This window comes from Poromitra crassiceps (genome assembly GCF_964638095.1).
Source record: "Poromitra crassiceps genome assembly, chromosome: 2".
NCBI classification, from domain to species: Eukaryota; Metazoa; Chordata; class Actinopteri; order Beryciformes; family Melamphaidae; genus Poromitra; species Poromitra crassiceps.
Genome location: NC_139624.1, coordinates 29596510 through 29615236, shown reverse-complemented (window position 1 = coordinate 29615236; position 18727 = coordinate 29596510). Strand labels below are relative to the sequence as shown.

The 18727-nt window shown below is 43.4% G+C and overlaps 1 protein-coding gene across 1 annotated transcript in view; it reads right to left on the bottom strand.

Annotated features, from left to right (window-relative positions):
- The window catches only part of gramd4a (GRAM domain containing 4a), a 109689-nt gene that overhangs the window by 9909 nt on the left and 81053 nt on the right, over positions 1–18727 (bottom strand). The window contains exons 5-13 of the mRNA XM_083655541.1: positions 14131–14192; positions 10193–10328; positions 6863–6888; positions 6212–6303; positions 3984–4075; positions 3338–3386; positions 2607–2678; positions 2451–2494; positions 706–815 (exon numbers count right to left, since the gene is read on the bottom strand). Of these exons, the coding sequence (XP_083511667.1) occupies positions 706–815; positions 2451–2494; positions 2607–2678; positions 3338–3386; positions 3984–4075; positions 6212–6303; positions 6863–6888; positions 10193–10328; positions 14131–14192 (683 nt within the window). The remainder of the gene's footprint in view (positions 1–705; positions 816–2450; positions 2495–2606; positions 2679–3337; positions 3387–3983; positions 4076–6211; positions 6304–6862; positions 6889–10192; positions 10329–14130; positions 14193–18727) is intronic.

Below are 18727 nucleotides of genomic sequence, written 5' to 3'. Positions count from 1 at the left end.
AATTGCAGACAGAGCCCACTTACCATCAAAGATGACATCATTTGATTGGGTCATCCAATCAAAAGTGGACAGCTCTAAACATTCTTATGCATGTGTGAACGGACCACCTACTCAACTGACGTCCTTTGCTTAAGCATAAAACAAAAAGGAATGTGAAAAATTATATGTTCAAAATAACTGTATTTTGGCAGAAATGGTCTAACTTGTGGGCTATCCCGAGTGCATTGAGGAGTGTAGATGAAATGTTTCTAGGTGCCACTGCTGTTTTTTTTAATCAAATGTATTTCTGTCTAGAGAACAGAATATGATCAAAGTGGCAAATAGCAGTGTTTCTATGATCATTCAATAATTCCTATAGTAACCATAACTGTCTATGATCAATCATTCCTATAGTTATTCCTATTCCCACATTACTGTACGATATGGTGACAATATCAGTGTTTCCCACACAATCTGAATCTACTTGTAGTGGTACTGTAGGTGGGTTGGCGTGTGAACTGAGATACTTAGAGCTGTCCACCTGTGATCGGATCACACAAGACGCATGTTAATACCAGGTTAGAACAGTGTGCTTGCATTCAAATACCAAATGTAGTACTGTATGTAGGTCATATTCAGAATCAGAATCACTTTGATTGCAACAATATGCAAAGATTACATACAAGGATAAGAAGTGCTGACTCAGTATGCGTGTGTGTGACATACCAATCATGAAGCCCATGAGTTTGTATGGCAGGACGCAGGAGGTGATGAAGGCCACCCACAGGCCGATGTAAAGCTTCTGGGTGCTCTCTGGCTGCACCCACATGAACAGGCTGACAGGACAGGAGACACACACACACACACACACACACACACACACACACACACACACACACACACACACACACACACACACACCACACACACACACACACACACACACACAGAGAGAGAGAGGAGAGACACAGTTACTATGCGACACCTACTGTACACCAACATGGTCTTTACTTGCCGCCATCACTAATAAGGGCATGCTCTTGTTGGGAAATTGTTTCATTTGCCACATGACCTGTGCAGTAAAATAGCCAGTGCATGTGAGAATTGTTTCGGGTCTAAAATATAAAGAGCCTGGTCTTCTACCTGCTCTATTTGTAAAGCACCTTGAGATAACTGTTGTGATTTGGCACTATATAAATATTAAATTGATTGATTGATTTTTGTCAAATTAGACAAATTAGATCCAATATTTACGGTCTCAATTAGACGCCGGGTATTTTGTTGTGATGTGGGTAGTGTGTGTTGTTGACTTCTGGTTTGGTAGAGGCGAGAGGAGAGATCGAGTAGGCTACATTCTCCCCGTCAAACAGTTTTACGCTTTGTTTCTACATAACCGACATGTTTCAAGTACCGTTATGCATACTGCCATTGTTTGATGCTACGGACTGCACAACATAAACATTCAAAACTCAGCAGTGGAGTCAGCGTGTTAGACTGGAGACGCTGTCTGGTTTCCATAATGACAACATGGGGAAAGTAGTCCCGTGGTGGAGAAGTTATAACGTTAATTGGGCGTTGTAAAAGTGCATTTCTGTCAACAGAACAGCGATCATAAAGGCAGTATGGATTATACCAGACATGTATTGGAAATATTTGGTAAGTCTGCTTGTCTGATATTGTCTGATAGAAGTGCTGACCAGCTGGTTACAGAGCTAACGTTAGCTGCAGCTAAATGCTAATGTTAGTTAGTTACTCGCTAGCTAATCAAACTGCTGCTTTCCAATTAAACATAAACAACTGAATGTGAGCGTTAGGCTAATGTTACTTGTTTGAAATATGGCTGTTTGGCAGCTGCACGCGACAATTACTGTACTGAAAAACACAGCAGGTGGCACGGTCAAACCAAATATCTATACTGTATTTTTTATCCAGGCACTATTTATAGTGGTTTAAATAAACAATTTGATACTATTGATCCTCACTAATTGGAAAGCAGTTAAAATTCCATCACAAAAGTGGAGGAAGTGATGGCTCATATGAAATGAGAGAAATTGCGATACTCTTCCTGTTCTACTAAAAGATTCTACAAGGTTTGGCAGCCATTCATGGATTATTTCAGTAGAGTTTCCTGTCCGTGCACAAGATAACCCTTGACCCCCCCCTCCCCCAGATCTTATCGCCCCATGATTACAGTACTGGTTGCTGATCTGATTGTCCTGTCTTTTTTGCCTTTTTTAACTATTTTTTGTAAAGCTGTCGATGTATGTTTGTAATATTTGTATGCAAATTGAAAACGCAATAGAAATATTTGAAAAACACAATTTGATACCATTTCCAAGAGCAAGAATTTTGGGCAAAAATAATTAAACGCAGCTCCCAAATAGACGCTGGGTCTGGCTATACATTTTGGTAAATAAACACCCGGGCTACTATTTGAAGTTTTACAGTACTCTAGCATTAATGTCACTTACTTCTTTATCTTCTCCAAAACATCCGACATCTTGCCAAAAAGGTTCTGTAAGGAGAGTTGAATTACTGTCTGAATCAGTCGTGTTTCATCATCTGCAGACTGATTGGTTACTGTCTGAATCTGTAGTGTTTCATCAGACGGTAGAGCCGTGTCATACCTGTGCTTTTTGTGCAACATCAAGCACGAGCTGGAACTTCTCGGATACGGTCAAGTCTTCCTTTGAAGGCTCCTACGTGAAAAATAAAACACAACAAAGGTGGGGAAATGGGTGGGACCACAACATTTAACACATAAAAACTGTGCCTTTCACACAGGGTGGATGTTTATTGTAGAATAAACAAAATATTCAGAGGGAGAGAGATCTAGTCGAGATTTTGCAGTGACCTCTATAGAGTCCAAAATCAGTTGGTAGTTTTTAAGCGGTGCAGCCGTTTCTATAAGTGACTATGTATGTTTGTGTGTGGGCAAGATTTAGCCTAGGCCCCTCCCCCCGGTTGTAACATACAAGGAAGTGAGAGTGGACACAGAAGGTGTCGTGGTAAAACAGCAGGTAAAACACGCACGGACGCACACACATGTCCGACCTGCCAAACCTGCACAGCTTACTTCAACACCTGGGTGTGATTTTTAATTTAAAGACTAAACAAAGAAGAACAAAAACACTTTTAGTTGGATCAGGATTTTTTTGTTACTCATTCCCTCTAGCAAAGCAGAAATATCTGATATCAAGCAAGCCGATACTCCGGCAGTTATTGGATTTCAGAACGCCAATTTCACATAGGTGGTGAAATTAAATATCTTCCTCCTCTGATGTCATTTACTCCTCCATACTTCTCCTCCTGACGCACACAAACAGGATGTTGTGCGACAGGAATAAGGAAGTCTTACCAAGGGTTCAGAGACCTCAGGCACGATGCTCCACTGGATCCTCCAACCTCTGCAACAGAAGAGGAAGATGTGAATATATTTTTGGAAATGCAGACAGCACATAAAAGAAGGACACCAAACTACCCTCCCACCTCTAAAGTTTGTGTCTCCAACCTCTAGAACCTTCATCACTTCTGAGGTGTCCCAGTTTGAAGCTACAGTCCAGCCAAATGTCAGCAGCAGAATACTAATACTCTATGTAGCTATACAGTAGCCTTCTGAGCATGCAAAAACATCTCCCATGTCTTCTACCCCAATGAGCCTGTGCAATGCATTTGTTTTGCATCTGTGAGCACAGACAAGCATTTATCTTATTTGTTGTAATGCATCAGGCATGTGTGGCACAGATAGAAACTGTAACCGTGAAAATGTGCATGAGTGCCAGTTTTGAGAATCTGTCAGCACTGCTGTTGCCATTGCAGCCTGAAATATTGCAACGTAGAACTAAACAGGCATATCATGACATGAAACACACATTACGTCATCTGCCAGCTGCAATGTGAACAACAATATTCCTCTCAGCAAAGCAAGCTTGTAGTAAAAAGTGGTACAGACGCTGCACCTGTACAACATAACAGTGTCCGGTGAAGAGCAGTGGGTGTTTCACCTGGCTATGAGGTAATTCAACGACAGTCGCAGGATAGCTAGGAAGAAGAACATAGGAATGGCCCAGCCATGCCACGCAGCATTCATGTAGATCTGGAGACAGAAGGAAACAGAGACATTTTGTTTCGTTGATATTCCCAGTGACTGCAAACAAGTACTGTTACGGAAAGTTGCGGAGTTAATAATGCCTACGAGGTGGTGGCAGGGGGTTTAGATTATAATTCACCGCCTATTTAACGCCTATTTAACTCAGACTGTAAATTTCATGTAAATTCAATGTAAACTCATATTTAACTCGGACTGTAAATTCACTGCCTATTTAACGACTATTCAACTCAAGATTGTAAATTTCATGTAAATTCAACGCAAATTCATATTCAATATCCACAGAACACTCCTCCACTCATGTACATACTATATGATTTGATTGCACTTGTTGCAACGTTGTGATTGTTTGTAGTTATTTCCTACTTCTTTATCTCTGTATATTGACCTGACCGCTATGCTGCATACAGACACTAAGACACATTCCTCGTATGTAACTTTCATACTGTGGCAATAAAAGTGATTCTGATTCTGAGTTAATAATGCCTCTGAGGTGGTGAAGAGGGTTTAGATGATATTTTCAGAGATGATAATATCACAAGCATCCCTCCTCCAATCACTGCTCCCACATGGTGGCATATCCCTCGTAACCACTGGTAACCAGTCTCCATGTATTCATTTATTTGGCATGCCTCCACTTAAAGAATTACCTGTGGATTTACGCATCAGATATGGACAAAGTGATGACAACAGCAGCATAAGGGATTTCCTCTTTAAGGGTTTGGGAGGCTTTTCCTGGCATTGATTTGGACTACTCATCTCTGTAATAGCATCTCCCAGCACCATCACATTGTCTCCCTTAATACCTGCTGTAGTGGGGTCATCTCTGGATACTGAGAAGGCCTTGGCAGGAGGCCACAACCAATGGGATGAAGGTGATTTAGCAGAATCATCGAATGTTAACACTGATTACGATTTTGATTAGACCTCTGAGGAACGCTACAGCCCTTCACTGTGGCGAGTAAATTACTTTAATGTTTCTATTATTTGAGTCATGCGCATCCTTTCTCTATAGAAAAACTTAGACCTCAAAGCCCATTTTTAAGATAGTTCATGTGTAGCTGTGTTTTTCCCTGCTCTGCTAATGAGCCAAAGGGTTTGCCAGTGTATTTTGTTGACAAATAACCTTATTTTGAGCTCAAAGTCCTAAAAATAAGCTGTTACTAAAAACGGGTGATGACATCAGACATTATGTTGTCTAATGACTGACGTATCCTAGACAAATACAATATTTACAGTAAATGCCCTCTGCTGGTAGCTAGTCGTTAGTCATTAGGCACTACGTTTGCTAACTAAGTGCTCACCAGCCTCAAAATGCTGCGATAGTACCTTTTCTTCCAGGTCCCCCCCCCATTTTCTCCCCAATTGTACTTGGCCAATTTCCCCCCTGCTGCCCCGGTCGCTGCTCCACCCTCTGCCGATCTGGGGAGAGCCATAGACTAGCACCATGCTTCCTCCGAGACATGCGCAGTTTCCAGCCGCTTCTTTTCACCTGACAGCGTGGAGCTTCACCGGCAGGACGTAGCACGTGGGAGGATCACGCTTTTCCCACCAGTTCCCTTCCGCCCCGACCAGGCGCCCTGAACAACCAGAGGAGGCGCTAGTGCAGCGACCAGGACACATACCCCCAATCCAGCTTCCCAACGCGTTACGCGATAGTCACTTTTAACCAGTTTGAGTTATACTCTTTCCATAAAGTCCATCAGCTTTGATATCTGTTGGCCGGTTTGTTGACAATAAGTGATATTTTGGGTTCTAAACATTTTTTTTCCCACAGAGATATGACCGGAAAGTCATTATGTTGCAGTGGAACAAACTATTAGGCTTCCGTTCTTATCAATCTAAGCTCGTTGGCACAAATGGTGACGTTCCTTGTTGCAGTGCGTGGACATATACGTTTTCATCGAACATCAACGGTGAAACAGGTAGGAAAAACTGACTGGAGGCGGGCTTTAACAATTAAAGTACACTACATTGCTCTATTTTTCTCAGGCTGTGCCCTTTCTTAAGCAAATCAAGTCTTTCATAATCGTCTAAGAAAAGAAATGTACAGTACATACAGCAGTACACTATATTCATAAACAGAGTGTGTTACAGAGTATGAGTAGGAGAGTGCACACTCACAATGAAGGCAATAGCTGAGGTGTAGACAGAGTGCCAATTGGATAAGGCGGAGAGGTTCCTTAAGAAGTTGGTGACAGGTCTGGCTCCTCGCTCTGAAGGACAGTGGGATATATTCACCTGGGTTTAGGACTAATATATACATCGGTATTGTGCCAGATTTTGGTATCAATTTCGATTCCAAGACGTCTGAAATGTATGTTAATATTGGATTCTTACAATGAGAAACCTTTTTGGCTGGTGAGGAATATTTTTAACATTGGAAAATGTATGTTATGCATGGTCTAATTCTGCTGAGAAAACCCAATGAAACGTGTAAATGTAAAAATGGAAAGTCATATACTCTGCTAGATAATGAAATGTGCTTTCACTCAAAGAAAAAAATGTATTCAATCAAGAACCAGTACTGAATTTGAATGATAGGTAGGTACTGGACCTGGTGCAGGTATAATACTAGCCCTAGTTTGGTTGTGGTTGATGTTGACGTTAAAGTATGACTATGACATCACTTGACCACAAGGTTTCCAACACAAATTCTGACCTGACTGAGAGCCTTCAGTCTCAAACTGTTGTCCGTAACATGGCCATATGATGTAACGGGCTCTACTTTGTGCGCGCGCGCGTGTGTGTGTGTGTGTGTGTGTGTATACTTACTGAGTCGCCTCATATTTTCTGTCAACCTGGAGGGAGGTGGGAGAACATAAAGTGAAGGTCAGAACATACTGTCTGCAAGGAAGTGCACACCGTACACACATATCAACAAATGGTGCTAGTGGAGGTGGTGACACTGACACGGCATGACTCACTGGCCTTCACAGAGCTGGACAGGAAGGGAAGAAGAGTGATCGCTCTCCTCTCTGGCACAATACAGGGTGATTTATTCACAACTCCTCGTGTAGCATTCCCTCCTAACACTATGCGTTTGTCAATCTGTAGCGCACATTCACAGACTAAAATGCAGATTCTGTACTCTCCAGAGAAGGTGAACGCGCAAATCACACAAACATGCATCATGGCTGCGTCAAACAAGGCCAATTTTATGAGCAACAAACGCCAAAATGTACAGGAGGTGTCAAAATGACTAACTTAAGAGCTTACTGTGCAAGCTGATTTACCCAGAGACTGACATACAACCCCCCCCCCACACGCACGCACGCACACACACACTGCAGTACAGCTTGGTCCCCACTAGAAGGCACACACTCCATCCACACCATCTACAATACAACTGTGCTGTCTCCAGGCCACCGGCATCCCACAGACAAGTATGTTTATTTTCTCGGACAAAGTCTTCTGCTGTTGAAACCTCTTGGGCCGATGACCTACTTTCTGTTTTCATTTGATTTCAGATACTTACAAGGTTTTTAAAGCATTGCTCCTTGCGTACACAGTCTGGATACACTGACAAAAATGGAACGCTGAGAAAAACATGATCAATGATGTGAACACACTGCGCATACATGAAGCCCATGGGAATCACATGGCAAACATCTTAACATGTTATTTCTATTAATCTATTAATAATTTCCAAGGTATGGTTTAAAAATAGGGAAAAAAAGTTTAGTGCAGCTGGTGAAAGTTTTAACTCTCTTCGTACCGATTTTAAATAAGGGTCTAGCTCATCCACAAAAAATGTACAATCTCACTGGAATAAGGAGTGTCTTGCACAGTTGATCAGCACTGCCTAGCTGCTTTCTAGCCTGGCTAACACTGACACAATGATTCTGTAGCTCCTTGAACAACCACAGGAGTCGCTGTCTAGCCTGGCTAACACTGACACAATGATTCTGTAGCTCCTTGAACAACCACAGGAGTTGCTGTCTAGCCTGGCTAACACTGACACAATGATTCTGTAGCTCCTTGAACAACCACAGGAGTCGCTGTCTAGCCTGGCTAACACTGACGCAATGATTCTGTAGCTCCTTGAACAACCACAGGAGTCGCTGTCTAGCCTGGCTAACACTGACACAATGATTCTGTAGCTCCTTGAACAACCACAGGAGTTGCTGTCTAGCCTGGCTAACACTGACACAATGATTCTGTAGCTCCTTGAACAACCACAGGAGTCGCTGTCTAGCCTGGCTAACACTGACACAATGATTCTGTAGCTCCTTGAACAACCACAGGAGTTGCTGTCTAGCCTGGCTAACACTGACACAATGATTCTGTAGCTCCTTGAACAACCACAGGAGTTGCTGTCTAGCCTGGCTAACACTGACACAATGATTCTGTAGCTCCTTGAACAACCACAGGAGTCGCTGTCTAGCCTGGCTAACACTGACACGGTCAGCTGACCACCTGCTTTTGGAGGTGCCCAGGTCCAGGTTAAAAACCAGGGGGGAAAGAGCCTTTGCAGTAACAGCCCCTAGACTCTGGAACTGCCTCCCTCTCTCTGCATCCGTGCAGCTCAGACCCTGGACACTTTCAAATCCCACTTGAAGACCCACCTTTTTGAATTAGCCTTTAAATAAAGCCCTCATCCACCTTTTTAATTTTCTTTTGCTGTGTAGCTAGTCAATGTCTTTTAACTCTTCTACTTATTTTATTACATTTTTTTAATGCTTTATATAGCGTATATCACTTGTTTATGCCTTTATGCACTTTTGTGAAGCACTTTGGTTGCGGCTCAGCCGCTTGTAAATGCGCTATACAAATAAAATTGACTTGACTTGACTTGACTTGACACAATGATTCTGTAGCTCCTTGAACAACCACAGGAGTCGCTGTCTAGCCTGGCTAACACTGACACAATGATTCTGTAGCTCCTTGAACAACCACATGAGTTGCTGTCTAGCCTGGCTAACACTGACACAATGATTCTGTAGGTCGTTGAACAACCACAGGAGATGCTGTCTAGCCTGGCTAACACTGACACAAAATGATCGTTGAACAACCACAGGAGTTGCTGTCTAGCCTGGCTAACACTGACACAATGATTATGTAGGTCGTTGAACAACCACAGGAGTTGCTGTCTAGCCTGGCTAACACTGACACAATGATTCTGTAGGTCGTTGAACAACCACAGGAGATGCTGTCTAGCCTGGCTAACACTGACACAATGATTCTGTAGCTCCTTGAACAACCACAGGAGTTGCTGTCTTGCCTGGCTAACACTGACACAATGATTCTGTAGCTCCTTGAACAACCACAGGAGTTGCTGTCTAGCCTGGCTAACACTGACACAATGATTCTGTAGCTCCTTGAACAACCACAGGAGTTGCTGTCTAGCCTGGCTAACACTGACACAATGATTCTGTAGCTCCTTGAACAACCACATGAGTTGCTGTCTAGCCTGGCTAACACTGACACAAAATGATCGTTGAACAACCACAGGAGATGCTGTCTAGCCTGGCTAACACTGACACAAAATGATCGTTGAACAACCACAGGAGTTGCTGTCTAGCCTGGCTAACACTGACACAATGATTCTGTAGGTCGTTGAACAACCACAGGAGTTGCTGTCTAGCCTGGCTAACACTGACACAATGATTCTGTAGGTCGTTGAACAACCACAGGAGTTGCTGTCTAGCCTGGCTAACACTGACACAATGATTCTGTAGGTCGTTGAACAACCACAGGAGTTGCTGTCTAGCCTGGCTAACACTGACACAATGATTCTGTAGCTCCTTGAACAACCACAGGAGATGCTGTCTAGCCTGGCTAACACTGACACAATGATTCTGTAGCTCCTTGAACAACCACAGGAGTTGCTGTCTAGCCTGGCTAACACTGACACAATGATTCTGTAGGTCGTTGAACGACCACAGGAGTCGCTGTCTTGCCTGGCTAACACTGACACAATGATTCTGTAGTTCCTTGAACAACCACAGGAGTTGCTGTCTTGCCTGGCTAACACTGACACAATGATTCTGTAGTTCCTTGAACAACCACAGGAGTCGCTGTCTTGCCTGGCTAACACTGACACAATGATTCTGTAGCTCCTTGAACAACCACAGGATGGACTCCAAAAGGACCTCCGCCCACCTTTTAGCACTTAGCGGTTCCTCTGCCTCCACAGTGCTCTCCTCCGGCTGGAAGCGGAAGTCTTCGATGTAAACACCGAAGCGCTCGTACAGCCACTTCTGCAGCCGCGAGCTCCACGTCTCCTTCTGCTGTTTGTCTGAAGGTGTGTGTGAGAGGGGGAGGTGGGGGTGGGGGTGGGGGTGGGGGTGCCCAGGAACAACAGAGACAGAAAGAGAAAATAACTATTTAGACTCGATTTTAAATTAATAGTAAATTCACCAATGCCATAGACTTCATTGGCAGTACAGACGCTGTCCATTCACCCTTTCACCTACATGTACAATCACCAGGTGTGTGAATGTGTGTAACTGTATGAATGTGAAGCTAGGGCTGGGCACTATATCGATATTATATCGATATTGTGATATGAGACTACAGTAGATATTGTCTTAGATCATCAATATCGTAATTTTGTGATATGGCATAAGTGTTGTCTTCTCCTGGTTTTAAAGGCTGCATTACAGTAAAGTGATGTAATTTATCGTTTATTTATCAAACATGTCATTGTGTAAATATTTTGTGAAAGCACAAATAGTCATCCCTACAATAATGTCACAATATGTTGAGGTACAGTATATTGTCATATTTGATTTTGTCCACATGGCCCAGCCCTACACGAAGCTGGAGGGGCTTAGTGATAAACACTTATACAACTCTAGTTATGACAAAGTGAAAGCTCTTGCAGGGTTGTTTTGTCTGTTGTGATTTATTAGGTAGAAAAGTGGCAATCTGCTGATGACTGTATTCTGTGTAGACCAGGGGTCTTCAACCTTTTTCAGCCCAAGGACTCCTGGGTTGATAGAGAAACAGATCAGTGACCCCCTACAATTAAAAAAATAAATACAATTGTGTTGCATTTTAAGCATGGTCTATAATAACATTTATAATCCAGTGCACACCAGGATATCAAGATTGATACTACTTTTTATTCATAGATTACATTGAAAAAGTAAGAAGGAGCGAACAATGTGTTTCGCATATTGCTTCATCAGATTTGCTTTGTAAATTATTTTTTGTCAAAAGTAGCTTATTATTGCTTGGAGTTTACTCAATATTATTATTTTTTGTCTAAAATACATTTTTAAAATGTTCACAAACATTGTGAAAAATTGGCGGACCCCCTGCAGTACCTCTACGGACCCCTTAGGCATCATGGACCCCCTGTTGAACAACACTGGTATAAATAATACACAGCTGTGATTGAAATGTTCCAACAGTATTAAAAAAAAGCGGATGACAGGTAGAGAGATAAAAGAGATGTTGCATAACTCCAAGTCTCTCTCTCTCTCACACACACACGCACACACACACACACACACACACACACACACACACACACAATCCCCAAAACACACTGACATCCCCATACAGTAAACACCTCCAACACTCACTTTCACAGCACATGCATGTCTGCCCTAGATGAAGTGATCTACAAACACAACCCATTTTCCAAAAATAGACCCTCTCTCTCTCCCTCTCTCTCCCTCCCTCCCTCCCTCTCTCTCTCTCTCTCTCTCTCTCTCTCTCTCTCTCCCTCTCTCTCTGAAACCAGGCAGACAGAGAAGTCATTGGGCCATTGGAAGTAAAATTCAACAAACTGTTACTCAACCCAATAATAGACACAAACACACTTACATGTATGCCACCTGACTACTTTGCACTAATGAGCTCCCGTCTTCCCTCACAGACACACACACACACACACACACACACACACACACACACACACACACACACACACACACAGAGTGATAAGGATGCTAAAGTAGCAGTAATGAGGACAATTAGCATCCAGACTAGAATAGGTTTTGTAGCATAATACTGTTTGTTGTGTCATTCGCTTTTCAAGCTGTTCTCCTCCGTTACACCGCTACAAGGGATCTGGAACTATAAGTGTGTGCTCCTGTTGCCGTGAGGAATCTCCATTGGAGAAAATAGACCTCAAAACACACACACACACACAGAGTCTGCCATTCTTCCTAGAATAGCCCAGCTATACTTCCGTCACCCTCCCTTCCTAACAGGCACTCCGACGCACACATCCTACCTCACATTCCACCTCCCCTGTGTGTGCGGACACACACACACACACACACACACACACACACACACACACACACACACACACACACACACACACACACACACACACACACACACACACACCTCCTGATTCATCTCGTTAGGAGGCAGTACAGCATCTTCCTTCCCTACTCATTTCCTGTCAGTCCCCCATAAACTCCCACTCACTCCTCTCTCTTAGTTCAGCTTATTAGTTTATAATGTCGTGGACAGTCCCCTTCATTAAGCTTAACAGTAACAGTTAGGGCTGCACGATATTGGAAAAAACTGACATTGCAATATATTTTCTTTCTGCGATTTATATTGCGATATGAAAAAAATCCAGAAATTTTCACCAAATTACTTGAATAGCTCGATCAAGCCTTGCCCCTTTAAGAAGGTGGTCTAGTAGTGGATACTGTGCGGGTGACGTAGTAGGAAGTGAGGGTGTTTTTAGCCGCAGTCAGAGTGAGTTGCAGGATACTGAGTAAAGCTAGCATTGTTAGCGGGGGGGAAAAGGCTAGAACGTCACTGAGAGGCTGTGCATTATGTTCGCTGCTGTACCGAAATAACGTGCCACTTCTCCACTGCAGAGTTGGTCCGAACTCAGTAAAATCTTTTTAGCAGCTATGAGCCAAGCAGACTGGCACAACACCAGAGGTTTTCCACGTACGGTTCGGAGCCGCAAATGCTGGAAAGGTAACATACGCTACTCTTAACAAACTCTTAAATCTGAGTCAATTACCGTACGTTATATAAAACAGCTTTCTCTTGTAGTAGTCATGGAAAATGAGAGTTTTATATTTGTATCCAACAGCAAAAAACCTTGTAGCATATTGTGTTTGAGTTAATTTTGCTAAGTTAATTTTGGATCAGTCACTCGTCATACTGTACACTGATCCAATTGACTCCCCAGATACATTACACAACACTTTTCCTGTAACTTAATACAATTATATTCAACCGAAAAACTGGGTTGGTCCCTTAATTTATGCTTTGTTCCCAAAACAATACATTCAAATTTTCCTAAGTGCAAGGATAGCTTATTGATGCATAACCATGTGCTTACATTTGGAAGCTCTTTACTAAGTGATGATCTGACTGTTTCGAAGCACTCTCTGCTTACCAACAAGGCAGAAGTGTCTGCATGCAGAAATAAGGGACATGAACATGCTGACTCCAAGTCATTAATATACAATAAAAATAATAAAAGGACCAATAATGCTTCCTTGGGGGACCCCACAGCTAAGGTCTTTGGGCTCACATCCTACTTAAGGTATGACTGTATCCAATTCAGGGCCTGGCGTTTAAAACCTATTGCCTTCAATTTACATAGTCAGATTTGGAGGTTGACAGTGTCCAATGCTTTTTGTACTGTAGGTCAAGCAGTGCCATTCCACAATACTTGTCACTGTCAATTTGCTTTTTATTGAAGTCAGTTAAGAAGGTCAGACAAGTATCAGTTGAGTAACACTGTCTAAAACCTGACTGAAAATCATATAAAATATTAAACTGGTTGACATAATTAAAAATCTGCTCGTAAACAGCTCTCTCTAAGATTTGACTTAAAACACTCAAGACAGACACAGGCCTGTAGTTACTTTGTTCCATCTTACTGCCTTTTTTGTATAAAGCAGTAACTCTTGCCTTTTTACCTTCCTGTGGTGGGGTATGAGTCCTGGATGCTGCTGCACTAGCACCTCCTCTGGCCGGTCTGGCCTGTTTTTTGTTTTGTTTTTGTTTTTTTGTTGAGGAGGGGGTCATACTGAGGGATGGGGGGGCAAGATCTGTCTCTTTCTATTCCATCCTTTCTATCTTTATCTCCCCCTCCGTTTTACCTGTTCCGTTGCTTGAGGGTGACTGCTGTTTTCGAGGAGGCTGCGGTGGAGAGTCCTCCAACCTGAGAGAGACAGACAGACAGACAAACAGACAGACAAATAGAGAGAGAGAGAGAGAGACAGACAGACAAACAGAGAGAGAGAGAGAGAGAGAGAGAGAGAGAGACACACACAGACAAACAGAGAGAGAGAGGGAGGAAAGATTGTCAGTGTCAGTCGCACAGTCATGAATGTCCTCACTGTTACAGTCCCACAGCAGATGCTTCAAAATATGCTCATATGTATCTCAATACACAAAACTACTGTCTTGGATAAATCAATGAACTGCCAAGAGAGTTGAAGAGCTGTTAGGACAAATTGAGACACCAGAGAGAGACCGAGAGAGAGAGAGTGAGACAGACAGACAGACAGAGAGACACAAAGAGAGAGACAGAGATACAAAGAGAGAGACAGAGACACAAAGAGAGAGAGACAGAGAGACACAAAGAGAGAGACAGAGACACAAAGAGAGAGACAGAGAGACACAAAGAGAGAGACAGAGACACAAAGAGAGAGAGACAGAGACACAAAGAGAGAGAGAGACAGACAGAGAGAGAGAGAGACAGAGATACACAAAGAGAGAGAGAAAGACAGAGAGAGACAGAGAGAAGAAAAAGAGAGAATGGAGAGAAGTAGGTTCATCAGTGTCAATTGGCCTTCACTAAAATCAATACTCTGTTTCCACCTCCCAGCAGCTGCTTCATCAAATGTTCAGTGTCAATACAGAACTGTATTTTAGATGCATCAAAACAGCCTATATTGCTAATAAAGGCAAACGTAGTCTGCCTATATATTAAATTAAAGAAACGTTTCAAAAAATAAAAGGTGAATGAATGAGATGCATTTCCATCCAGCTGAGTTGAAGTGAACAAAATGAATTCCCAAACAAATCCATGAAAAATTGAGTCTTTCCAGTATTGATTAGTGTGCTAATGGTGGCCATATTTCATAATTTTATCCGACAATTACAACATTTCACAATCTCCAAAGTTACTTTTGACTGTTTGCAATGAAGCAATTTTTTTTGCCAAGTCTGCATCATAATTTCTTTGACTGAACCGCAACAACAGGGCCAGCCCTATAAACGTGACTGGCTTGTCACTGACGCGTGATTTCTATTCGCACATAGGTTACGCAATAACCACGCCCTGTGCCCGCCTACGCAGCAGTCAAGCGCCAGGATTGGCCAGGAGCAAGTCTTTTGTCTTCTTCTTTTGACAGCTGGAATCTCCCACACCACAAACACTGGAGGGCACGCAGCCCAGCGATTTCATGAACCAACTGAATAGCTCTTGAGAACGGACAGCGATTTCGAGAGCGGACATTGAGAGCGGACATTGAAATGAATTATGGTCACCTACCTTCCTTAGCATAGTAATAATAATAAGCATAATAATTGTAATCTACACAATGTACACAATCTACAAAAACATGCAATAATATAAACGGTGTTGTGCTCACGTTCATAGCTCATATCATAATATAATGTATCATATCGTTAATTTCAAGCTCAATTCTTACCCAGAGAAAAGGTACAGCACTGAAAATGTAACAAGCAATAGTTTTTTAAACATCTTTATTTTAAAAGATGAAAAAACCCAGGTGCTTTAGTCCCAAGCTTCAACAAGCAGAAAATCCAGTCCACAGTTTTTTCTACATTTTTCCCAAGTCCAGTCAGCTGTTAATTTACCCTTTTACCGAAATCATGTTGGTAGCTCACGCCGAGCTGCATGCAGGCTGAGGCCTTGTCAGTCTGCTTCTTGGTGCTTGACTGCTGCGTAGGCGGGCACAGGGCGTGGTTATTGCGTAACCTATGTGCGAATAGAAATCACGCGTCACTGACTGTCACCATAGACCATGGATGTATTAAAAGAACTGGATAAGGGACGAACCACGCCCACCCATGCATTCGGACGGAGGCTGCTCACTGGCGCATGAAGCCATCATGGGGGGTTTTTCTTCCTGGTTTTACTTCCTGACCATGCGGCCCAAGGCGAAGTGCGCATGTGTACCATGACGTATTCCATGACGTCTCCCACCCCTCCCACCCATGGATGTAGATACACACAGAAGAAAATACACCCGTATACGGCTCTTAGTGGCTTCTGAAGAAAAAACGCCCCATAAACAATTATTTGATCATTAAAAAGAGTCGTTTTATACTTTGAGTGACACCCGGGAAAAATTCCCCTGGGTTTAACAGCTGCCGGGGTTCCCATGCAAGTGGATGAGAATTTTCCTTTCTGGGCTGCATGGCGTCACGTGACTTGCAATACAGAGCTTCGCCACCATGTTCAAATGGCTTCACAGCCCAGCGCTATTCCTGGGGGCTTGCCATAGACCCTTTTCACAGGGGCCATTTTGTGTCAAAAAGGCAGAATAAATCTGCTGGATAAATAAAGCTCTACTGGAGCAGCTGAGGGAACAAGTGCCTTGCTCAAGGGCACTTTGATTATGCGAGTACATCTTTTAAAATAAAGATGTTTAAAAAACTATTGCTTGTTACATTTTCAGTGCTGTACCTTTTCTCTGGGTAAGAATTGAGCTTGAAATTAACGATATGATACATTATATTATGATATGAGCTATGAACGTGAGCACAACACCGTTTATATTATTGCATGTTTTTGTAGATTGTGTACATTGTGTAGATTACAATTATTATGCTTATAATAAACACAGGTGCAAGCAAAATACTAATGAGGGTTTCCAAATTCCAATTGACACAAAATGGCCACCGTGAGAAGGGTCTATTGGTTGGCCGTGGCATGTGGCACACCCTGGTTTGCACAGGGGTGTTTGTGGATGTGAGGGAGCCCCGCTGCGTCCCAGTACTCGATGCTTGATAGGCGTGCTTGAAACGCACTCGCAGGGCCATCTGCCCTGGGTTTTCAAACTGGAAAAACATGGTGGCTGGTTTGCAATGTTTCCCCCCCCCCCCTTTTTTTAAAGAATATTTTTGGACATTTTTGCATTTATTTGATGGGACAGTGGATAGACAGGAGGGGTGGGGAGAGAGGGGTTGGCAAAGGCATATGGCAAAGGGTCGGATTCGAACCTGGGTCGGTCACGCGAAAGACTAAAGGTCCTTACGCATCGGGAGCGTTTTTTTCCAATATTTTCCGAACCTATATTAGTCAATGCAACCTTGCATACCAATGGCGAAGTTTCGCTGAGCATTATTGCGGCGTTTATTTTTTCGAACCGTGGTCGATTTTTCAGAAATTCGCTTCCGACGTGTACACATCTGTGGCTGTGATTGACAGGTGGGTCAAAACTCACATCACAATTTCGTTCACATAGGGGGACTAGGGGACTTGTGCTAGTGCAGTGTAGAGCAGGGCTACCCGGCCCGTCGGACTCGGAACCCGAACCCGGCCCGACTTACGGGCCGGGTTCGGACAGAATTATTGAAGTCGCGTTCGGGCTCGGGCCGGGCTCGGTCACGTAATCAGTCACTTGTTTTTGCCTTCAAATAAAATCTATCATCAGCTCCTGAGCTAATTTACTACGTTAATGAAAGCACCTGAAGGCATCGAATGAAACACGCCCAGACATGCACTCTGCTGCTCTGCCCGGAGTCAGCTGCGTGTAGGCTCATCAGCGCTGGTGTCGCAGACACCGTGCAGTACTTCTTTCAGCGATGTGGGACTGTGTGGGCAGTGCACGGCACGCACGAATTAGGCTGTTTGGTGCTTTGCTTTGTACATTACGTATTAATCATTGACTGCTTTGAATTACGAGGACTGATTTTGGTTTGGGATTATATAGGGCTGTTTATAGGCTGGACAGACTCATTGAATTATGCGCTCGCTGCGCTCCGAGGGGGAAAAAAAAATCAGGGAGGGGGTTCGGGCCGGGCTCGGACAGATTATCAATTGACACCTGTCGGGCCGGGCCGGGCTCGGCTAATAATGTGACGGGCTCGGTCGGGTTCGGTAAGGAAAATTCAGCCCGAGCCCAGCTCTAGTGCAGTGGGGGGGGGGGGGGGGGCTACAGGGTGGTGAATGGGGGAACGGGCACTGCACTAGTAATTTCTAATTAAAAAAAAACTTTAAGCAGTCATAAAAACTTTCTTGTGAGAGAGAGTAATTGTTCTAGTTTAATAAAATCATTAGAAGAAAAAAAACTTGGATGGAAAGCCAGCCACTCGCATAATTACACACATCCATACCTGGGAGCTTCCTAATAAACCCACAGTTGGCTGCCAGGCAGCTCTACTGGAGCAGCTGAGGGAACAAGTGCCTTGCTCAAGGGCACTTTGATGCTAGTTGCAGAGAAAGAGGAGAGCGTTTCGCCAGTTCTCATTTGATTTCCTCACCCGGAGTTACACAGTTGGATACATAGCACTGACATGGATAAACTGAGAAAACTCAGGTCAAGGTCAATGAGTTCAGCCTCTCTGTCTCTCTAACATCCGTCAGGCTATGTTTCTGTGCCGGTAATCACTTGGAGAGCTGCAGTGGAATTTCCCATTAGCTGGGATAGAAATGTCATCTGATCACACACACGCACAGATGCTCACACACACACACACACACACACACACACACACACA